A 21,204-nucleotide genomic window follows, 5' to 3' on the forward strand; every position below is an offset into this window, starting at 1 on the left:
TCAGCGAAAAAGAAGTCTTTGAGTTATGAAGTGACCCAGAGAAGAAAGTACTGGGGATCTGTAAAGCTATTGGTTAGTTTTCCCACACTCTCTGAAAATCACCTTATGTGCCATTAAATACAGACATTAAATACAGTTTAGCTTCTTCAAATGACTTCCATTTAAACTTTCACTGCCTTTGATACCCCATCCCTGGAAGTGTTCAAGGACAGGTTGGATAGGGTTCTGAGCAACCTGGTCTGGTGAGGTGTGTCCCTGCCCATGGCAGGGAGTTGGAAGTAGATGATCTTTAGGGTCCCTTCCAACCCAAACCATTCTATGATTCTGTGACCAGGATTACAGGCTTCATTCAGTGAAATAGGTCACCATTAGCCACTCCACAATATTATTCTAAATTAAATACTACAATCGATCTCACAATTTTTCCTTTCACGATTGTTTCCCACTCTCTCTCCTATAAACCTCTGACCTGTTTTACCTCTTATGACTTTGGAAGTTGCATCCCTGAACCTCTAACAGGTGCCATCAAGGAAAGATCTTTACAAGTCACAGTGGATCCAACTTTACTTTCTCTTATCATTGTCCTTATGAAGGACAATGAGTGAAATTCCAGTTTCACAGGTTAGACAGCACAATTCATAGCCAAATTCCTAAGTCATTGTAAAACAAACAAATGCTTTAGTACACTTCTGCTGCTTCTTCCTTTCTTCTATCCTAGCTGCCAAAACAGATTCAACTAGTCTTTTATGAGAAAGCTGAAAGTGGTAATAATTTAAATTCATCATTTATTACTCTATATAAAGATACAGCAATATATTTTCCTCTTTCATTAAAAATAAAATGAAAGAAACAACCTATTAACCCCACTGCAATTTGCCATTCCACTGCCACACATGACAGACCACTGCAGTTGGTGCAACTATGCAAAGATGAAAGTACATGAAATGATCTGCATAACAACATACTTACAAAGCCTCAAAATTTGACCTTCTGCATACAGCAAGACTAAGATGCATAATTACAAAGGTCAAAAGGAAAATGATCCTGGTATTTCTTCCCTAAACAAAGAAAACAGTTCAGACAAAAACTTGAGGAACTGACAAATGATGTGAAGTACATACACTCACTATGCCTTCATATGATGCTGTTCTTTAGGTTACTGTTACTTTCTTATCCCTAAAATATGATCAGCAACAGCTTTGCACACCTAAATAATATTTAGGTAACACCTCCACACTTGTTATATAGTACATAATAAAGCAGAGCAAGACAGCAGAGTATTGCTTAAGATACTGTCAAGGCTTTGCAAAGACTTTTCAAGAGTCACAACTCTCTGATCATTGAACATGATTGCTGTTTTTACATTTCTGTGAGCAGAGGGGTAAAGAAACATAGTTAGATGTAGCTAGATTTTTGGAGCAATATATACTGAAATATATACAGAAAGAGAGGAGAAGTGGCATTTTCAGAACTTGGAACTGCATATTGGTTAACACTTGAAGGTCACTGTTCTTGATCCTTACTTCAAAGGGAAATGGCATCCTGCCAAACTGTTGGGTTTTTTTTCTCCCATTGCATCCTATGTGTTAAAAAAAATTTCCTGGCCTCATAGGATCATGTTTACAAACACTGTAAAACACACTGTAGAGGTGAACTCTTGAAGGCATGTAAACTCCAGTGCATAAGACACTATCATGCAGATCCAGAGAAACACATTCACCTCCTGGTTTGGCATTGCATTTCCTCAGGTAGTTCACCAAAGCTAAACACTCAGTAGAAAAATAAAGTAAAATAACGAAAGTCAATGCTGTGACTTTATTCGCCATGCAGACATAATCTCATTTACGCTTCAGTGCCTTTTTCATTCCTCTTGAACTTTAAATAGGAAAATCTACCATTGCTTTTACAGTAAAGTACAGTGCTGCCAACTGGATTCTGCATTTATACCAAGTATTAAATATTTCCTTTCATCAAGACCCACAGTCAGCAAAGAGTATCCCTACTAGAAAACCTGATATATCTATAGAGATACTTTAATTCAAATAAAAAATGATGGTATCAATGGTAATAGGACCTGTACTTGAGATACTCATCAAGCTGTAACTTTTAAATTTTTGTGTTATTATTACTTATGCATTAGTGGGTCAATCCTTACCTATGCATCAGTGAAGTCTTTTTTTATGGTATGGCTTCAAAGGAAAATTTTTCTTAATCTATTTCATGTCTCTTCCTCTACTGCATTCCTTATAGGAGCTTCCAAGATATTCTTACAAAGACTAAGATTACAAATTTCACACTTTTATTCTTTCCCTACAAGTCTACTTGACTTCATGCTTCAAATAACCCTATCTGCACAGGAGAAATAAGTGTATCCTCCCTACTCCAAACCTAAAACAGCAGATCAGATTTTGTATGTTATTGCTGTCAAAGACTAATAAAAGTCTGATTTTATGAACAAATTCTACCTTACCAAGCCATTTAATTTCACAGATAAATCTTCCCAAATCCACTTCTTTTTTATATTCCATTTCCATTTTTACCCATACCAATCAAATAGTGAAAAAAGCTATTATCTCTCCTACAACTGATCATATGCCATTCTAGGCCAAAGCACACCCAAATGCTAGGTAGTTCAGCTCATATGTGTGTGTATTAAAGAGATTCTTAGCATATCCACAGATATGTGACTGCGTGTTTATCTTGAAGATGTTTTCTTCGTCAAGTTTCATGCCTCAGTTGTTTTAAATATCCAAAACTAGGACTCAGAGATAAACATCAAGGAAAAAAAAAAAACCACCCAACATGTGTTTTCTTCTATTACAGCAATAAAAAAGAAATTAACTTCTTCTTTCTCCTGGGCCTTTAATTCCATACCACAGCCTGAGTCTTACATTAAATGCTGATGTTGAGTCTTCCCACTTTGCTGTTTCATAGCTATCCTACCACTCATCATATTTGACACAGATAGCAACTCTAAGAGATGGGGAATGTAGACGTCCTAAACAAAATAAAATAAACCCCACACACCACTATAACCAGCACTTTGATTTATAGCCATAAATATTTATAAAATCAAAACATTTCATATAGTGTTGTGGAAAGTCAATATAACTTGAAACATCATGACAAAACCTAGAATTTTGCCATAGTAAATGCTAGAAAAGTCACAGATTAGTTATGGTTTAGGATGTCTGAAAACATGGAAAATGATAATAATAAAAAAGAAGTCTCAGCTGTGTTTTGGATGAACCAACTCTGCAGCCCTGGCTCTACATGAAGCAATTTGAACAATCAGTTCATGGGGTCTAATAGTCAAGCTAAGGCCTGTGCTGTTGGTTAGAAACTCGACAGGAATCTGAAGCTAAGCACAAAAAATGCTTAGCATCAGAGGCTCAGCTGTATTAATTGTTTTCTGGTAAAACCAAAATAGTGTCATGATCTCTGCCTGCATCTTGGCAATCCTCAAGCATCAAGAACATGTATTTTCTAACAAACAGATCCTTATGACTTTTCTGCACAGCTTGCTTTATTTAGACAAAAATTTCCTAGTTTTTCCCTAGGACCATAAAGGGTGTGAAAGCTCTTGCGCCCAGTGTGCACCATGCAATCACACTGTTTCCATCTAGTCTAGAAATTTGTGGGAAACTTTGGAATTCCCTGTGCTACTCTTTGCTCAGAGGAAGAGTCCTACCAGCCTTTAAGGCAGGACCCTAACGAAAGTAAACTCCATAGACATGCAACTCCCTGTTTGCGTCTCTGCTGTTTTTATCTCATAAAGCTTTAATCTTATATAGCTCTCCTGAAAGTTTGTTCAGACCAAAAAATCTGGAAGCTTCAGGTGAATCTGAAAAGTTAGTCTTCCTCATACTTTTTAGCCCCACAGTCTAAAAAAGATAGCCTGCTGAAGCCAGCTTTGGTCACTGATTCAGGATCCAGGTTCCACTCTGATGAGTTCTTAAGACTGCAGTCAGTTCTTTCACTTGTTAAGTGTCAAACACAGGAATAATGACAAGAAAGTACTAACCACAGCCAATTTATCTCTAGATGAACATATATAGTGTTATATGATCAATCTTAGTAATTCTTTGGTGATTTTTGATGATATAAAATAAATCAAAGCTATGAAGAAAAAAAAGAAAGCAGAGAGTCTAGTAAGGTGAGGTAAATACCTAATCTTAGCTATTTGCAACTTCATGAACATCAGTCTTTGATTGCAACTAATTCCATAAAGCTTTGATGGAGCCATTCAATCCAATGACACCAAGAGGTGTCAGTGTAAATCTCATAGAAGCTCCTTTGAGTGTGTTGGCTAAGTCTGGATGACACAGCTCTGATGGGACACGGTGGGAGAGAGATGAATATGGTCTCTGCGCAGTACCGAAGAAAGGGAAGTGCACAGCAAACCGAGAAACACATTAATCTGAAAAACTGGGAGAAGCCCTTGTTTCTGCTTTTTATGTACAGAACTCCTTAGAGCAGTGCTGAGAACTTCTGAACTACCTGCCTTCTACTCCCTCAAAGCCAGACAGGACAAGACTGAAAGACAGACAGACAGAAATTTGCCTTTTAATGCTTATATAGCCAGAGATCATTGCATACAATAACAACATAAATCTAGTGCAAATTCCATGCCACTCCTTAGATTTTTCCCTGACTCTATCCACGCGTGTGGTTGGAAAAAGCTAGCTTTACTTTAAAAAGAAAAAAAACCCTAACACAATCCATGGAAGAATGTGTTTTAAAGCCTAATGCTTAAGAAACAGCATGCTAGACCACAGATTGAGAGTACTCAATTTGGACCAGGGCAGAAAATCTTAGGAGGTACCCCCAGCAAAGGGTTTTTTAAAACAACGTTTTGACAGGACTGAAATTCTCCGCAGGCTTATTGGTGTTCCACACCATCATTGTAACAGAAAGCAGTTTAAGCAAAACAAACTTGCTGGTGGTCAGGACAGGCATCTTAAAGTACGCTGCAGTAGGTACAAACCCTTAAATCAACCTTCAGCATTTCTTAGTTAGCATTTGTTATCTACTTCTTTACTTATTTATTTAGTAACAGGCACATCAGGATCCATGAAAACTATTTTAACACAAAGCACATTCGAGTCCTTATTTATTTTGAACCACAAGCTAAAAAGCAATACATTTAGTTTGGAAGAAGGCTGCCAAATGGATGAAAAAGGCCTGCAAGTTGTCCTTTTGGTTGCCCTTAGCATTTACGGTCAACTTTACCCAGCTCAAAACCCAAAGTCTGCTCTCAATTAGCCTGGCGTAGATCAGAGCAACTCCATTGACTTCAGGCAGCTTTTCTGGATATAGAGCATTGTGAGACAGAACAGAATTTGGCCAATATTGTCTTTTTTTGTTTTACCGGCACCATGGATTTTTCTCTTTTTGGAAGACTTATTGTTGACATAGAGCAGATGACTGTGGACAATCTGTTTGATGTGGTAAACAAAAGCAAAGTAACTGCCAAAACAGTTGATGAGCTAGAAAGAAGAGAAACATGAACATTGTGGGAAGGAGAACGTTGAGGAAGAACTTGAATCTTCTACTGACTTTGGTACAGAAGTCAAAAAATAACAAAGAAAACTGCCCAAAATAAAATTTAGAACAGTGTAAGTGTGTGACTTCAATCTCTAACCATTGCAATTCTGCTGGGTCTAATCCACCACAGAACCAGACATAAGACATCAGCAACCACACACAAAGTTTAGCAGGAGCAACACAATAAGATTATCATTAGTAGTGTTACGTGTTTCCTATTGGGAAAGAAAATGTAGTGAAGGAATACCCGTTTTGAAGACTAATTTTTGGAAATACAGCTCTTCAAAAACTTACTGCCAACATTTTCCTTTCTCAAGAGGGACCCAGATTATGAACCAGAAGAAGGTCATTAGCAGAAGACAGTTATTTTAAGGGTGAAGAGAAGCCACTTCCAGTTTACAGCAATTTTTATCCATTTGTACAGATTCTTCTGTACAACATTAACAATGGAAGCAGAAGGGACATAACACACTTTTCTTTTGACAAAACCAGGTGATGCCTGCATCATATTTTAAAATTTCAATGCAAATTGCAGCAAGGCCTACACTGATGATACTCTATTAAGGTCCTTTAAACTAATAAATATGTTGTATTGGAGACCACGTGCTCAAATTTGAAAATTTGATTCCACAAAACCTTTTTCCACTTAATGTTAATTCAAACTTTATAAATGTGTAAAAACCTTGCACGAGTCATTCAACTTCACTATTTTCTGCCTAAATGTTAATGAATAGAAGCTGTAAAGATTTTTCTTTTTTTTTTGCTTAGTTTCGCTATCAAGTGTAGAGATACTGTTGCATACATCTGGACTGTTTCACTGAAAGCTGAGACTTGCTGGAATATGATAAAGCAGGAAGGCTACTTTTCCTCTTCCTACCACAGCTACAGATTTGGGCAGATAATGAAACTAAAAATGTGAAGGACAGAATCTGCTTATATGAAATGCTTGCTTACCAGAAACTCAGTGAGAATAATAGAAGATCCAACAGTTGACTAAATTCTTTTTATGGTAACTTTAAAAATTTCACTGGGCATAGAACTTGCATCTTCAGGTACTGATACATATTTTGTAATCTGTAATGTCCAGTTGCAAAAAATCTTATTTGCTAGCTACAAGTAATATTTCCTGTCTTTCCCTGCTAAGAGGAGGGCAGGAATGTTATTTAACTATATGCAAAGTAAAGATCAGTGTTACACACATTCATCGCTGAATGCCTTTTTCCTTACAGAGGCAGGTAAGTAAGTTAGAAATTCCAAATAGAGTTGAAGAGAACCTAATTATTCTCCTACAGAAGATTTCAAGGATAATTGCAACACAAAATTAAATCTGACTGCTTAGATAAAGACTTCCTGGATTTAAACTTAAACTATGCTTTAAATTATGTCACTGTCCAAGAGGAGGTGGACCAGAACTGGATAATTTTTTTTCAAAAAGTAGGATAATTATTGAAATTATGCTATGTTGGTGAAAAAATATTTCAATGAACTTATGAAACTACTCTGTCGTGTTTTTATTCCCTCAATTTTATTCCTACTAAAAATCAGCTCAAAACCAAATTTATTAGGAGTTACTCAACACTGCAAAATAAAGCTAGCAAGCAAACATTAATATTGAGAAAATGTATTGGTAGAAGCTGTTATCCTGCATGGCTTCTATTTGTTTAATTAATTAACAGTAAGAGAATGAACAATTTCTGTAGAGCTGAAGCATCTCCTCATCGCCAATCTAAATTCATCAGTTTAAAGAAAAAAGCCAGTGATATCTGCTACACATCCATGGATACAGATTCCCAGTCACATTGTTAAGTCATGGAGCAGGGCTCAAGGTCATGCACCAGGCAGAGCAGCTGAAGTTCCCAGCTGTACTCACACTGAAGATGCTTTAAATTCATCCTCAAATGCACTGTCATCCTTGTTATCAGCCTGTAAGACAATGGGACTCTCAGCTGTCAGCCCACTGAAGACCCTGGCCACAGAAGATGATGGAAAACAAGCATGAATGTGTTGCCGAATTCAAGAAGTAAAAAAAAAAAGAAAGAAAATAAAGTGCTATTCTGTGGTATACAATATGCAACTACTGTTTCAGTTATCTGGAGTCTTACATTTTCATATTGCCAGAATCCATTAAACTTTAATCAACTCAGTCAACTCAGTCTGCTTTGCAAGAAGGACTGCTTTACATGTAATGCAGGATTTTAAAGCTCTAAATTCATACCCAGTGCTAACCAACAGAAAACCTCCAATGAACTTCCCAAATGTTATAATTAATACAAGATATGCTCTTCATGGACCCTGCTCCAGTTTTGCAAACGGCATCTTCAGCAGTGGGATGACAGTGTCCAGGTTTAGCTATCTGTAGCTTATGTATCTTCACCTGAGCTAGTTAGCCAGATTCCCTTTATAGTCAGCAAACAGCTAGTTTCAGAGCACGATTCATCTTGAAATTTCAGGCGTGTAGAATACATTAGATAAGTGAAAGCCTACCAGTGCTTGCTGCACTCCACTGACATCAAAGGGAGTTGAGCTGATCAGACATCTAATTTACGCAAAATTAATTCCAGCCGTCTTGTGCAGTAGTCAGACATCCTGGGGATCTGCAGCTCCATTTTTTCCTAAGCATGCACAGCCCAAAAAAACCATTATAGGACTGGCAAAGACAATGACTGACTCCACTGTTGCAGACTGCTGCTCATTACTGCCCTTCTTTTGCTAATTATAAAACAGTAGATATATTCACTACTACCGTGTAGCCCCAAAGGAAAATATTTAGCCTGAAATGCTGATTGTAAAGGAGGAAAAAAATAAGAATGAATTGTAATATATACAGGACAAATAGCTCTGCACTAATGGTACAGTGCTCTTGTTACAATCTTCTGTTACGTGGACATAGTGAACATAAAATCTGTCAATGGATAAAATTAAGCTTAGTTCCCATATCAGATATTCTACCGCATGTGATTTGGGTCGACTTACTTAGGATGGATGGTGCCAAAGAACTTAGCTATGTAGGTAAGTCACCTACAAATCCATCTCTTTTTGGTGGTGGTGTTTTAACTCTGAATACGCTTTTTTTTTTTATTTCAATGAAAAGAGGAAACTAAGGAAAAGTCTGTCATATTAATAAAGTGCAATGAACATAAGGGAAAGTAATGGGAGAAGAATGGAGTATTCCTCAGCTTGTGCACTTACCTCTCACTGAGTTCGTCAACACGCTGTCCATGGCCTAGCATGAAGCTGGACTGGCCACATGGACTCGCAGGGGCTGATAAAGTGCTTTTGACATTCTGTACTGAGTGCCTGCGGCTCCGTCGGCGCTCTAACCCCCTTCTCTCACCAGCACCAAGGCTGGCCCTTCTCCGATCCTTGCGCCCACTGGGAGGGGGGTCAGCACTCTCATCTCCGTCTTCATGCCTCAGTGTCATCTGAGAAAGAAAGGAAGAAACCCGAGGCTTCTGACACAGTTTCTTTAGGTATCACAAGTCTTCACCCCTTGGCTTAAAAATTTACTGATCTCAACACGATTAACTCCTATTAGCATTGTTATTTCTACAGATTTCCCTGTAAGCTGCTGTCTATCCATTAGTGCAGCGTGGCAGCATTAATCATGGAATTATATACCAATGCTTTGTATAGAACACTACAGACCTGTAACAACACGTTTATGTATCTCCTAATTTGTCTTCATTTTCTTTTTAATGTAAGACTTAATTTTCAAGGACGCTGAGCAGTGTCCTTTATTTCCTTCCAAAATACTTAGATGAAGTTTTGGCTTTAGTGAAATCAGCAGAAAAAAACTCTCATGCTTTGACTGACTGAACATTTCCTCATGTTCGGACATGACACTTGCAGTGATCAAGTTGAAGTTACCACCTAACACTTTAGAAAGTGTTAGAAATAGTAGAGGACTAAAGTATGGGTGCAATACCTGAGTATCTCAAACTACAGCACATCACTGACACACCAAGGGGACATACCTCTAACAGAAACAAAGCAAGTGTTGTCTTATGGTACATGAGGAGAGATATCCCTGGCAGAAAGAACAAACTTATTGTGGATCTCATCTGAAATGCAGCCTAACATTTAAGTAATTCTTATATGAGAAAGATCGACTCAAATAGGCAGAGGTACAGAAGAGGGCAATGTGGGTGATCAGAAGAATGCATATCTTCTTCTTTCTATTAGACTTGTAATTCTGATAATTCTTACCAGAAGTGACTTAAAAAAAAAGGGGGGGAGGGGAAGTGAGATATCTCTCCTTAGGGTGTAAAATCTGTTTCTGTGAGGAAGAAGAGATTTTTCATATAAAAACCAACACTGGCAGAGAAAAAGAAGAACCTGCATAGGCATGTCTAGAATTAAACTGGTCATCAAGAGAAAGCTGGTACCCAACTAAGTTAACTGCTAATTTTGCAAAAAAGTCTTTCAGTAGGCTCAGCACACACAAAAAACTTCTGTTTTTAAGATTAATCACCATATTTAAAAAAGTCAAAGCCTCAGATGATAGAAAAAGAAAGGATATGGTGCCCTTTCCTTCCCTTGTTCCTATCCTGGCCTGGCTCTTCCTGAAAACTGATGGATATAAAACTTAACTCTGCTAAAGTTAGTGAAGTGGCATAAATGTAGAGTTGATGAAGGAAATGTAGAATCAAATCTATCAAATCCTTCGCTGGACTTCGGCAGAGATGAAGTAATTTAATTTCATCGCACCAGAACTTGAATTCACACTTACATTACATTAACTTCAGCCTAAACCTCCCCATTTCAACACTTTCCAAAGTCTGGAAAGACGCTAATTATTAAGAAACTGGATATCCTACTCTTACATATAAATGCTTCAAAAGTAGTTATTTTATACCTAGGTGGTAAATGTGGAGTCACTCATTACTCCATTGCTGCAAACTGCATAGGATCTGGTCCAGTGTAAACTCATAAACAAGGACTTGCTGGATATTCAGTTGCAGAACAAGTGGTATTTGTGAAGTTGAGCTCAGTCAAATCTTTTTCACGAGCTGAATACTTTTGCATATGGAAAGAACTTCTACTTATTTCAGAATGTGTAACTAGCAGTTGCAGAAAGAAGGCTAGTAAATTTGCTGGTTTGCCTTGGAGTAGGCCCCAGCTTTAGTATGAAATGCCTTTGCATTAAATACAGCTATGTACTGCAGTAGGTCACATCTACAAATGTGTATAATACTTCTAGTAACCAGATGTTTTTCTTTTAAAATAAAATAGATAACCAAATTTCACCTAGGTTACATTCCCTCCCTCCTCTCGTCTTTGAAGTTTGCGCAAGCTGTAAGATGCATAAAACAGGGTATGTTATGTTACCTCATAAATGTTAAATTGCTCAACTAAGTCCAAGTCTGTTCCTTTCTTGTTCAAGTGTCTCTGTGAAATAGCTTCAATGCCTAGCTCTTCCAGACAATCCACCACATCGTAGAAAGAGTCTTGATCTGGCAATCCCGACAGCGTCTAAGAATCAAAGGAAAAACATTTAAATCTGTTTGTTTTGAAAAGAATTAAACAAAGGATTTTAAAAGCAGGTGGTAAGTGGTGCTATGCATGATTTCAATAAAGTAAAACCCATGATGTGGGATTAGAGACACCGCTAGAAAATAAAAAACAAGTGGCACAGCTTTTAACAAACAACTCTGTGCACTGTGTAGAAAAATGAATAATTGGCAAAACAAATCAATGTTGTTATTTCATACAAAAAAGTATGGAAAATGTGGGCCTTTAAAATACACAGTTGGATTCTTCCTGACTTCATTCAAGTACAGATTTAAAAAACAGAGAATGTCAAAGCATCAAACACAGAGATAAAAGCAAAGAAGGAGAAAAAAACCAGTTTAGTTGAAATGAGTAAAGCTGATTTCCTACTGATTCCTGTAAGTTTAGCTCTTAAGAAGAAAAAGTCCAATGCACAGCTGTGTGATGTCAGGACAGCAGGAAATATCCTGCATCATGTGCCTACTGTCCTCCACGCTTGCAGCAGCAGCCATCTTCCCTGTGCACAAATTCTTTTATATTACAGAGACAGTGAATCTTCTCCTTTTCAACTTGAAAAGTCATATTAAAGGTACTCATTAACTCCTATAAAATGTTAAAAGAGTTATTAATTCCTGATTATATGGTAAGTTGTTACCAGTGACAACGTAGAGGAGCTTTTGCACACTAGAAAATAAAGAATGCTAATAATAACGGCTATTGAAAACTAACTGCTTGAGCCACTGATTTCTACTCACCTTGTACTGATTTTTTACTGCTCCTAATGGATGATTCAGAAAAATTAGTGTAATCCTGTGCATATTATCTGACATATCTGTCCTTTAAACACCTCTTTCCTGTGATGTGAGGCACTGAAATATGTGCATCAACAAGGTACTTTTTAATCTATCTTTTTTCCTAACTAAACACAACACAGCAACATTTTCTTCTTCAGTCATTACAGGACTGGTGAAATTGCCGGGTGAAAATAACCACAACAGGAATTCTTAGCACAAATACCAATTAAGTTTTCAGGTTATATGTTCAGGTTTTAATTAAAAATTTGTCTCTGTCCAGGACAGTACTTAAGCCTCTGTTTAAAACCCACAGAAGACTATGAAACTAAAACTTCCTGAAAAGTGCTGCAAACAGATACCACATATATTTTGTTCCTTCCTAAACTGACAACTAACACTGAGGAAAAATCTGAGGATTCAGCAAATGAAGCTATCACACTACAAATTCAATGGAACTTTAACATGGATATGGAAATATTATAACAGAAAACGGTGTTCAACTATCAGGCTTTCTTTTGCAAATGAAAGATGTAAACTGAAACTATTCTGACCTGAGGGCCTTCATTGCACAGTAAGATGTAATGTTATATTTGCAAAAGAGGGGATAAAGAGTCATATCTTCTGAGCATTTACTTCTAAAAATATCAGGAAATGGTCTTAACATTGATATGCAGATCACCCACGTTCAAATACACCTTTTTTAAAATCCAAGGTAAGGCAAGTTGTAGAGTGGAAAAACAGCAGCATAAGGTAGTATTTACTGGGAACTGCTTTTGTCAGCAGCCTTTTATTTGTTAATATAATTTTAAATCACAGAGCAGTGGAAATCTAATTTTCACTGCATATTACTGGCCAGAATTGGGCAGTTGAACTCTCAACTAGAGAAATCCAATATTTTTCCTTTGCACAGTTTGTCATGGAACTCACAGACTCACTTTCAGAGCCTAAAGTATATAAGATTCAATTTCTAACATTATAATATGGAATGTAAAAGGGCACTACTGGTGTCGCAACGAGGTCAGTTCAATCTATCATAGGAAAAACACTTTTTCAGGAAATAAACACAAGAAATGTGAAGTGCTTGCATAAATGATTGATTAATTCTGGGTTGTGATATTAGAAAACAAGAGTGGACTCCCATTTTCTTGGTGGCTTTATAAAGGAAACAAAAACTGCTAACAGAAGACTGGAGATCATAGGTTGAGCAGGTCCTTCAAGAGCCTTTGCTCCTTCCTGAGTACCTGGTTAAATTCAAACTGATACTCCAATATCAAAATACACACACAAGTTCCAAATAGTTCTTCGTGTTCTGAAGACTAAACCTTAAAAAATGAAAACCTGTCTAGAGAATTATAATTTAGACACTTGGAGAAGTATGTTTAAACCATACTCTGTGGTTTGCTTGCTGAATTTTGTTACAGTCTTGCTATCTTCAACCAAAAATGAGATGTCAAATCCAGAACTCTTCAGAACTCAGGTGTAAAAACAAGGCATGAATATGAATGTCAAGACTCACTCCTATGCCTCTATCCAGTTTTGGTTTGGGGAAACATCCCTGAATTAAGATTTTTATTGGTGTGTTGTGTAATTTTCCAAGTTGCTTTCTCAAGCCCTTGCAAGAAAGGCTTTACAGTTTTGAGCTCTTCCCTCTTGAGTGGCTATTTTTGGAATGGTGAACTAAATTAAAACCAAAACCCCAGCCAAAAAGTTTTGAGCCTGATATATCCTCTTAACAACATTTTACCAAGCCCTCAACAATATGTTTTTCTTACCACTACCTTTAAAGGTCCCAGTAGAAAGAAAGGTAAGAAAACATGAAGTTGTATTAGGAGTGGAAAAAGGAAAAGCTTTATGGGAGTATATCAGCCAAATGTGATCCTAAATGATAAGACCTATAGACAACATAATTAGCTGGTAATAGCAGAATATTCTTATCACTACATATCCTCAGTTATGTCTCTGAACAAATGCTGACATAAATTAGCCCCAGACTGAAAGGCTTTATGCATTTGCAGTTTTTAAAATAGCTAACATTTGTTAGTAAAACTAGTAATTATGGTGACTTTTGTAATTTCCAAAACAATCACAGTACAAAGCAGTGGTGCAGAGATGATATAGACAACAGGAAGTCCGTTTGGTGTGTAACGTTTCATGAAAGTTTAAGTAATACGAGTGTCCTGCCTTGGCTACCAAATGCCCAACAGCCTGCACTCCACTAGCAGGCTCACGCACTAGAGAGAGAGACATGAGCTAAACCCTACATGTTATGGTGAAAAGCACTACATGATGAATAAACACACTTTAGGGCATTAGCCAAATTTTCAGTTGCTTTGGGATAGGAAAAAGCCTCTCTCATTTTTTCCCAGGAACCACAACTCCTAAAACATCTGGTAGGGCCAATGTTAGACACAGGACTTGGGATGATCATTGTTGCAGTGCGATAGTTGTGATGGTTCTCAAGACAGGTCATCAGTAACTGATGTGCCAGCTGCTGTATTAACACCACACTGACCTGAAACAGCACTTTTTTAACTGTAGTTTATGGACTACTGGTGGGTGGTACTCTAGGCTCCCACTTGGACTGGAAGCTGGAGCTTAAATTCTAAAATTATACTGGACCTTCTAAAAACCATTCGGTGTTTAATCTGACTACACTAATACATATTAATTTTTATGTAACTTGTAATTATTTTATCTATTTAAAACTATACTGTATATGAGAGAATAAGCAATATTAATAACAGGTAAAAAGAAAATCAGCAGTAATTTTAAAACTTACAAAGCTTCCAATGTAATCTCAATGATGAAGAGGTTTATTCAACTCAATAGAAAGTGAATTAAATGCAACACAGAATTTTTTTTCTGCATTTGATAAGTAGTTGGTGAAGTTCTTTTATACAAAGGAAACACAAAGACTTTAATCTATCCAGACTTCAGTAATAAACATAAGGAAGTAGAGATTAGAATAAGATCTAACAGATCATAGGAACTAACCCAAGGAAGATTACAAAGGTTATACCAGAACTATACATAACCGGATGTATCTGCATTGGTATCGCTCTCATTTAAGAGATTCATTAATGCCTAAATCCTCACAGATTAAGAGAGGGTTAATGAAATATTATCTTAAGTAAGTTGGTTAATCATCAGCAAAAGAGAGGGAGAGGATAAAAGGACTGGAGCAATTTTTATGCCTGAGTAGATGTGTTTTGCACTCTTGAGTAGGAAGGAAAACAGTCTGTAAATGTATACATGGAGAAAGAGGGAGTAGAAGTAGGCTTCCTTAAGACAAATCCTTCACGAGGACTCTGCCTGCTCTGAAAACTTTGCCATTTCCCTGCCTAGAAAAGCTGAAACCATCTGAGCCTTCTTTGTATTCTCTGTGGGGGAAAAAATTACAACTGTTACATGCTGCTTGCTGTTTTCTCTATAATCATGAAAAATATCCCATTAAAAACATCATAAAGCTGCCCATAAGCCAGATCATAATTATAAGTGTGGATTTGTGGGATTCCTCTCTTCCTTGATCTTTGTAACTGCGTTGCTCCTTTGACTGTGAGATGCTTTCTTTTTTGTGTGTGTTTTTAAAGAACTATCTTGTCCTAAAAATAGCTTTAAATGTACTGAAAATCTCAGACTAAAGGAATCAACTATAGGATAATAAAAGAGTCAACAGAGAACAAAATCTTTGAGGAAGTCAAATACTAGGTAGATTACAACTGTGCAAGTGATGAAGAGAATTACCTCAGCAACAGGAATCGGTACACAAGAAAACCAAGGTGTAAAGTGGAGTTGTTAAAGACTGGGTCACTTTGCCTTTAATAGCAGCTACAGACAGAAGCATATGTAACTGGTGATGCTTTTTCAGAAAGAGTGCAGCCATAAGATAAGGTGGTCTTTTAAACTCAAGAGGAACTTTACTATCATGGAAGCAGGAGCAGGGTGACTCTAAGCAAAAGTAGAGTAATGTCAGAAATGTCACCAGGAGAGGTTAGTCCATCTCAGGCATATTTGCTGGACAATATCTGCCATTAAGAAATCATTTTATAAATAACATCAACAACAGAGCAACCCACAACCCCTACCATGTAGCCAAGAACCCAATAAACTGGCAGCCAACAAACTCAGGATCTTCAAGTGAATATAATGAGTAATAATAATATTTCCAAATACTCTGTCCTATTAAGTATAATCATAAACCACACAGTTAGTTTGATTTGCCAGTAGTATGCTGATCTTTTGTCCCTTTAAAAATTAATCTTCAAGTTTAGTTACCCTAAGATTTGTCTAGAACTAGATGCTGATTTTTAAGGTATTTACACTAATACATTTCTAACTGTCATGGACCTTTCCATTTTCTCCATTTTTTTTTCTGCTCAATAGCACAAGTGAATACTTCTGAAAACATTTAATTTTACTGTAAGACTACTACTTGTAAATCAGGTCACCATAAAATATAAGGAAATAAGAAAAAAATGTAACCTTACTTTTTTAAGCAGAAGTACTCTTATTAGCACTCAGACCTGTTAAATTCATCATACTTAGTTTGCATTAAAAAAAAACTACCTAAACTATCTGAACTAGAAAATTGTGTACAATGCAAGCCTTTGTGAGTATGTGTTCTTTTCACCAGCACTTGCTTTCTTTCTCCCGTTGGATAATCTGTTGAGTTAGTTTCTTGAGTTTTCATTTAGCACTGCAGCATTGGCATTGGGAGCCGTGTCATATCACAGTTCCACGCAGCATCTAGCAAAATAGCAATTCTACTCCCAGCCACTGCCTTTGGGTGACTGCAGCACAAGTAATAAGAGTGTGCTGATTGATTACAGCATGATCTGCAACTTCTCCATGACAGGTCTCTGTCATGTACTCTCAACAGGGAAGTTCATCATACAACTGAAAACACTATGTCCACCAGTTATGCTAAAAAAGTAAACAAACCTTATTAACCAAGGTCATTGTGTAAACCAGTAGCTCGGTATCAACTCCATCCTTCTCCTCCAGTATCTCCATGATGTTGGACCATGGCTTGGTTCCTAGAGGAAAAGCAGAAACTCTTGGTTACAGGGATCAAAATGGAAAGCTATAGCATCAACACTTATCCAAGAAGTAGCATAAGATGGTTTATGTGGCCAGAGGAAAGTTCAAGTGGAAAGATGCAGCTTTCTCTACGTTCTCTCCTGTTTCCCTGAGAGTGAAGTTAATGCAGACAATGAAAACTGCAGTGCAGCCTAATCCAGGGATCTAAAGTATGCCAGGTAGGCTTTCTCCAAAGGTACCAACTTCTCTTCCTTGCTGATGAAGGAAGCTTTGTTAGCCCAGTGTGATTGACATCGAACTTCTAAAAATCAGGTGGGAGGAATTTTACTGAACCTATCATAAGTTCACATAGGCTTTGATAAATCTTCAGCTATGCTTTCAGTGTGCCTGTTGCTCATATTTCTGGTGCTATTGCTGAATTATGCTGCATTAAGGTAACAAAACAGTGTGGCAGAGAAACAGTCTTCTCAAATTACAGGTTAAAGAAGTAAAAGAAATGATCAATGAGGGGAAAAGAATTTTGCTGTGGTTCATTCTCAAATTATTTTAATAAGAAACCCATCTACAGAATTTTCAGATACATTTCTCTCATTTTCCACTAAGTAAGGTCAAAATTTGTGCTTTTAGTTATGACATACTTGCTTGATTTGCATATTGATTTGAATTTGCATATTTATCTGACAACCAAACTCTAGTGGCCTAGTGAGTTACTGTGCTAAAAACATCATATTCAAGACAATCCCTTGTGTGGAGGGTACCGTGTAAAACCATACTATTTTATTTGGTTAAATGGCAAGATGATTGCATCTACTAAATTTTATCTATGAAAAGTGAAGTAAATACTGAAAGACTATAATTCAGTGTTTTGTTTGGAGTAAAGTTAGAGGTGAGGAGGACAAAGTAGAGAGCTAACCATATCCTAGTGATATTCAATTCAACTACACAAGTGTAACTGTGAGAGTCTTCAGAGAGAAACAGAGTATTTCAACAGTCCACATCCCCATAACATTATAGGAATGAGAGTTGAGTATAATCAGGCAGTAAAATGCAAATGTGCCATCACAACCACCTGTTGCTGACTGATCAGTAACCCTGAGGTCTAAACTCTGCATTACTCTCACAGTGATAACAGTCCTTGTTTAATCAAGCTGATATCTTACATATATACCCTGCTACACAGACATCAGATTTCTGTTAACCAAGGATCTGCATTTTCAAGGCAATGGCAGTGCAGCGTGTGGAAAACCTGTCTACTAATAAATGTGCAGACAGCAATATTTCTCCTCTTTTCTCTCCCCCTTTCTTTGAGACAGCCTCTGATCCTTACTACTGAATAATAAATCAGAGCTTCTTTATCTCAAGCAAAATCAGTGGAGAGGGATTAATTATCAGCTCTCCAGAAGTATTTATGTGCGTTACTAATTAAATGCTAATTCAAATACATACCTGTAATGAAAATACACTAGACACCTCTTTACCAGGTTCTCTATATTGCCAGACATTTTGGGCAGTACATGTTCAAAGACATGTGGAACAAATTCACTCAGCTCACAAATGATATATGATCAGCAGGAATGATATCCTCACTACAAAAATGCCTTCCTGTGGTTTCCCGTGAAAAAATAAAAAAATGGAAGGAAATAAGAAAGAGAAACAAAATAGGGAAACCACGCAAGTCTAACTTATAACAATACCATTTGGAAACAAAAATGAGTTGGTAACAACATAAAAAATGAATTATTTAATCCACTGCATTATTTAGTGAGAGCCCTTCTAGCGAAATCTGCCTTTATTTTTGCAGGTAGGTTTTATTCTTATTGGAATAATACTGATTTGTTTTTTAGACAGCATCCATGTGTTTGATTTATTTTTCTTGAATGTCTCAATACTTCTTGATTATTACAAAAGAATAATTTCAGGGTCATCTCGCTTTTTCCTGCAAGAATGATTTATAATTTTCTTCTACACATACTGCTTTTTTATTTTAGAATACAATTTTTAAAAATTGTTAATCAGGCACACTTACTAGTAAGGCAAGTAGCTGTAAGGCAAGTAAATAGCTGAAAGGCAAGTAAAGCCCTGTAATAGCTCATCTATCTTTTAGAGGCTTTCATTATGCTGCTGCTACTAAACTCAGACAATTTCCAAAATCTAGGCTTTAATTCCAAATGCTTCATCTATTCCTTAACTACAGTCAAGAGGAGGCAGTACTATCAATGACTTTGATAAAGCTACACTCTGTACTAGATAAAACCTTTCCTTTGAAATGATATTTTCCCCATTATGATCTCAATCTGAACAGACAAGAAGTGAACATGGAAATAGCCATAAGGCCATCTACCCACCCAGGGACAAGGCAGTTCTGGTGTGGAAGGTGCACCATGAACTTACTGCGTTACTGTAGTTGGGTTAATTTTCCTTGCTAAGATATAATGAGGGCCTATAGTTTCCAAACTATGATCCAGACAACATGGGATATCGAGAGCAGGTGTCTGCTCTCATCCACTCTCAGATCCACTTTCCAGAGCCTGTGCAGTCCAGTATGCTTTAAGTAAAGAGAGACCTGTTCAGATTGGGATCATAATGAAGAAAACAGCATTTGAAAAGAAAGGTTTAATCTGGTACATATTAGAATAGTTCTATCAAAGTCATTGACAGTACCACCTCCTGTTGATTCTAGTTAGGGAATAGGTGAATTTTCTCCTTCAGTCAATCCCGATGTAGAAGAATGATGATGTAGCATCCCAGGGATTCTTCTGGGAGCAGATGGGGATGTTCCCATAAGATTATGACTTTTATGCAAAACTTGTGGCAAAATTGATAGGAGTGATGAAACAGGCTCTGTGAAGTAAAACAGCAGAGGTCGAGTTTTGTGTGCGTTCTCCTGCCTTCTAATGGGTAAAATGAGAACTGCTCGACTGCCCTTTACAGGCTCGTCACTGGACAGAGGTCTTTACTGCAGCCATTCTGACAGGAGGCTGGAGCCTCAACCCCCATGCTACTTACAGTGTTCCAAGTAATCAAGCATGGTGCATAGACACACAAAACTGTGAGGCTGCAACAGCTAACCCAATATTACATTAATACACTCTATTTATTGAATAACATTGGCCATTAAGTTTCAGACTTTTCTCAGTTTCCTCTTTAATGGTGCAATTCACGTCATACACAAAATCTTGACGTCCCAACTACAAAGGATGTGCACAGTATATATAGAGCAGGAAGAACCTTGCACAAGGGCAGAAACTTACATGAGTAATGCCATCAACTTAGAGTGTGTCTGTCTCCAACAGACACAGGATGGAAGGGTATTAATACGCTTTGAAAAACCTCAACATCTTGTACTCCAGGCTATTTAAATATGAGTGAACTTACATTCTTCCAGATGCTCCTACCCAGAGCATTGGCATTAATTTAGTGCATATCTAACTATGAATAAAATGGCAGGAAAAGCAGAGAACTGATAATGAGGGCCATTTACAAATAATATAATGAGTTGGGTAGCAGATAATTACAAATAATATAATGAGTTGGGTAGCAGATAATTACAAATAATATAATGAGTTGGGTAGCAGATAATTCAAAATCAGTACGTGACAGTGTCCAGGTCAGTCACGGGGCTTTAATCTCTGACCTAAAATATGCTCATGATAAAGCAGCCCTATAAAGCAGAGTGCAACGCTAGCTCCAATTTCCAGAGCCTGTGTAGTCTGGTATGCTTAAATTGAAAAGAGACCAAATTCCTCTGGGGTTCTAAAACAAGAAAGAGTGGGAGGAAGGGGGGAGCTAGATGGAACTGTAAGTAGAAGCTACTTCCTATATGATGAGGGCCATGCAGTTATTCAGTTATGGTCTGCTTGCATCTGAGAGTAAAGCCGGTACTTCTGTGGATCTCTGTACTTCAGTTTGCATATGGATGTATTCACACATAGAAACCACAGATGGGATTGCTTTGAAACCAGGCTGAGTTAATATGGGGTACTTTATGTTAATCACGTGTGGTACACATGTTGAAGAATTATGTCATATCTCATCACCTTGTATGTACATGAAACACTGGACTTTTATCAAAGCAGTGCTAAACCTAATTACATACCTGTGAGATTTATGACAATGGTTCAAGAAAAGGCACACTGCTTTTTTCTTCCTCTGTATTTCTGTTCTGTCAGTCATTAAAGGTTGGTACTCCTCAATTTAAAAATATAAATTAAAACATAGCACATCCACAGCTAAAAGTGAAGGGCTTTGACACTGTCTCTGAGAGCATTCTTCTGGAGAAACTGGCTACTCGGGGGTTGGACAGGTGCACTGTTTGCTGTGTAGAAAACTTCTG

The 21,204-nt window shown here is 37.2% G+C and overlaps 1 protein-coding gene across 8 annotated transcripts in view; it reads right to left on the bottom strand.

Moving 5' to 3' along the window:
• Window positions 1-21,204, bottom strand: part of FHOD3 (formin homology 2 domain containing 3) — a 389,282-nt gene that overhangs the window by 104,915 nt on the left and 263,163 nt on the right. For all 8 annotated transcript variants that reach the window (XM_032689383.1, XM_032689376.1, XM_032689370.1 and 5 more), the window contains 3 exons: window positions 16,773-16,867; window positions 10,876-11,019; window positions 8,737-8,969 (listed from right to left, as the gene is read on the bottom strand). In XM_032689383.1, coding sequence (XP_032545274.1) covers window positions 8,737-8,969; window positions 10,876-11,019; window positions 16,773-16,867 — 472 coding nt within the window. The remainder of the gene's footprint in view (window positions 1-8,736; window positions 8,970-10,875; window positions 11,020-16,772; window positions 16,868-21,204) is intronic.

The sequence above is a fragment of the Chiroxiphia lanceolata genome, chromosome 1, assembly GCF_009829145.1.
Source record: "Chiroxiphia lanceolata isolate bChiLan1 chromosome 1, bChiLan1.pri, whole genome shotgun sequence".
NCBI lineage: Eukaryota > Metazoa > Chordata > Aves > Passeriformes > Pipridae > Chiroxiphia > Chiroxiphia lanceolata.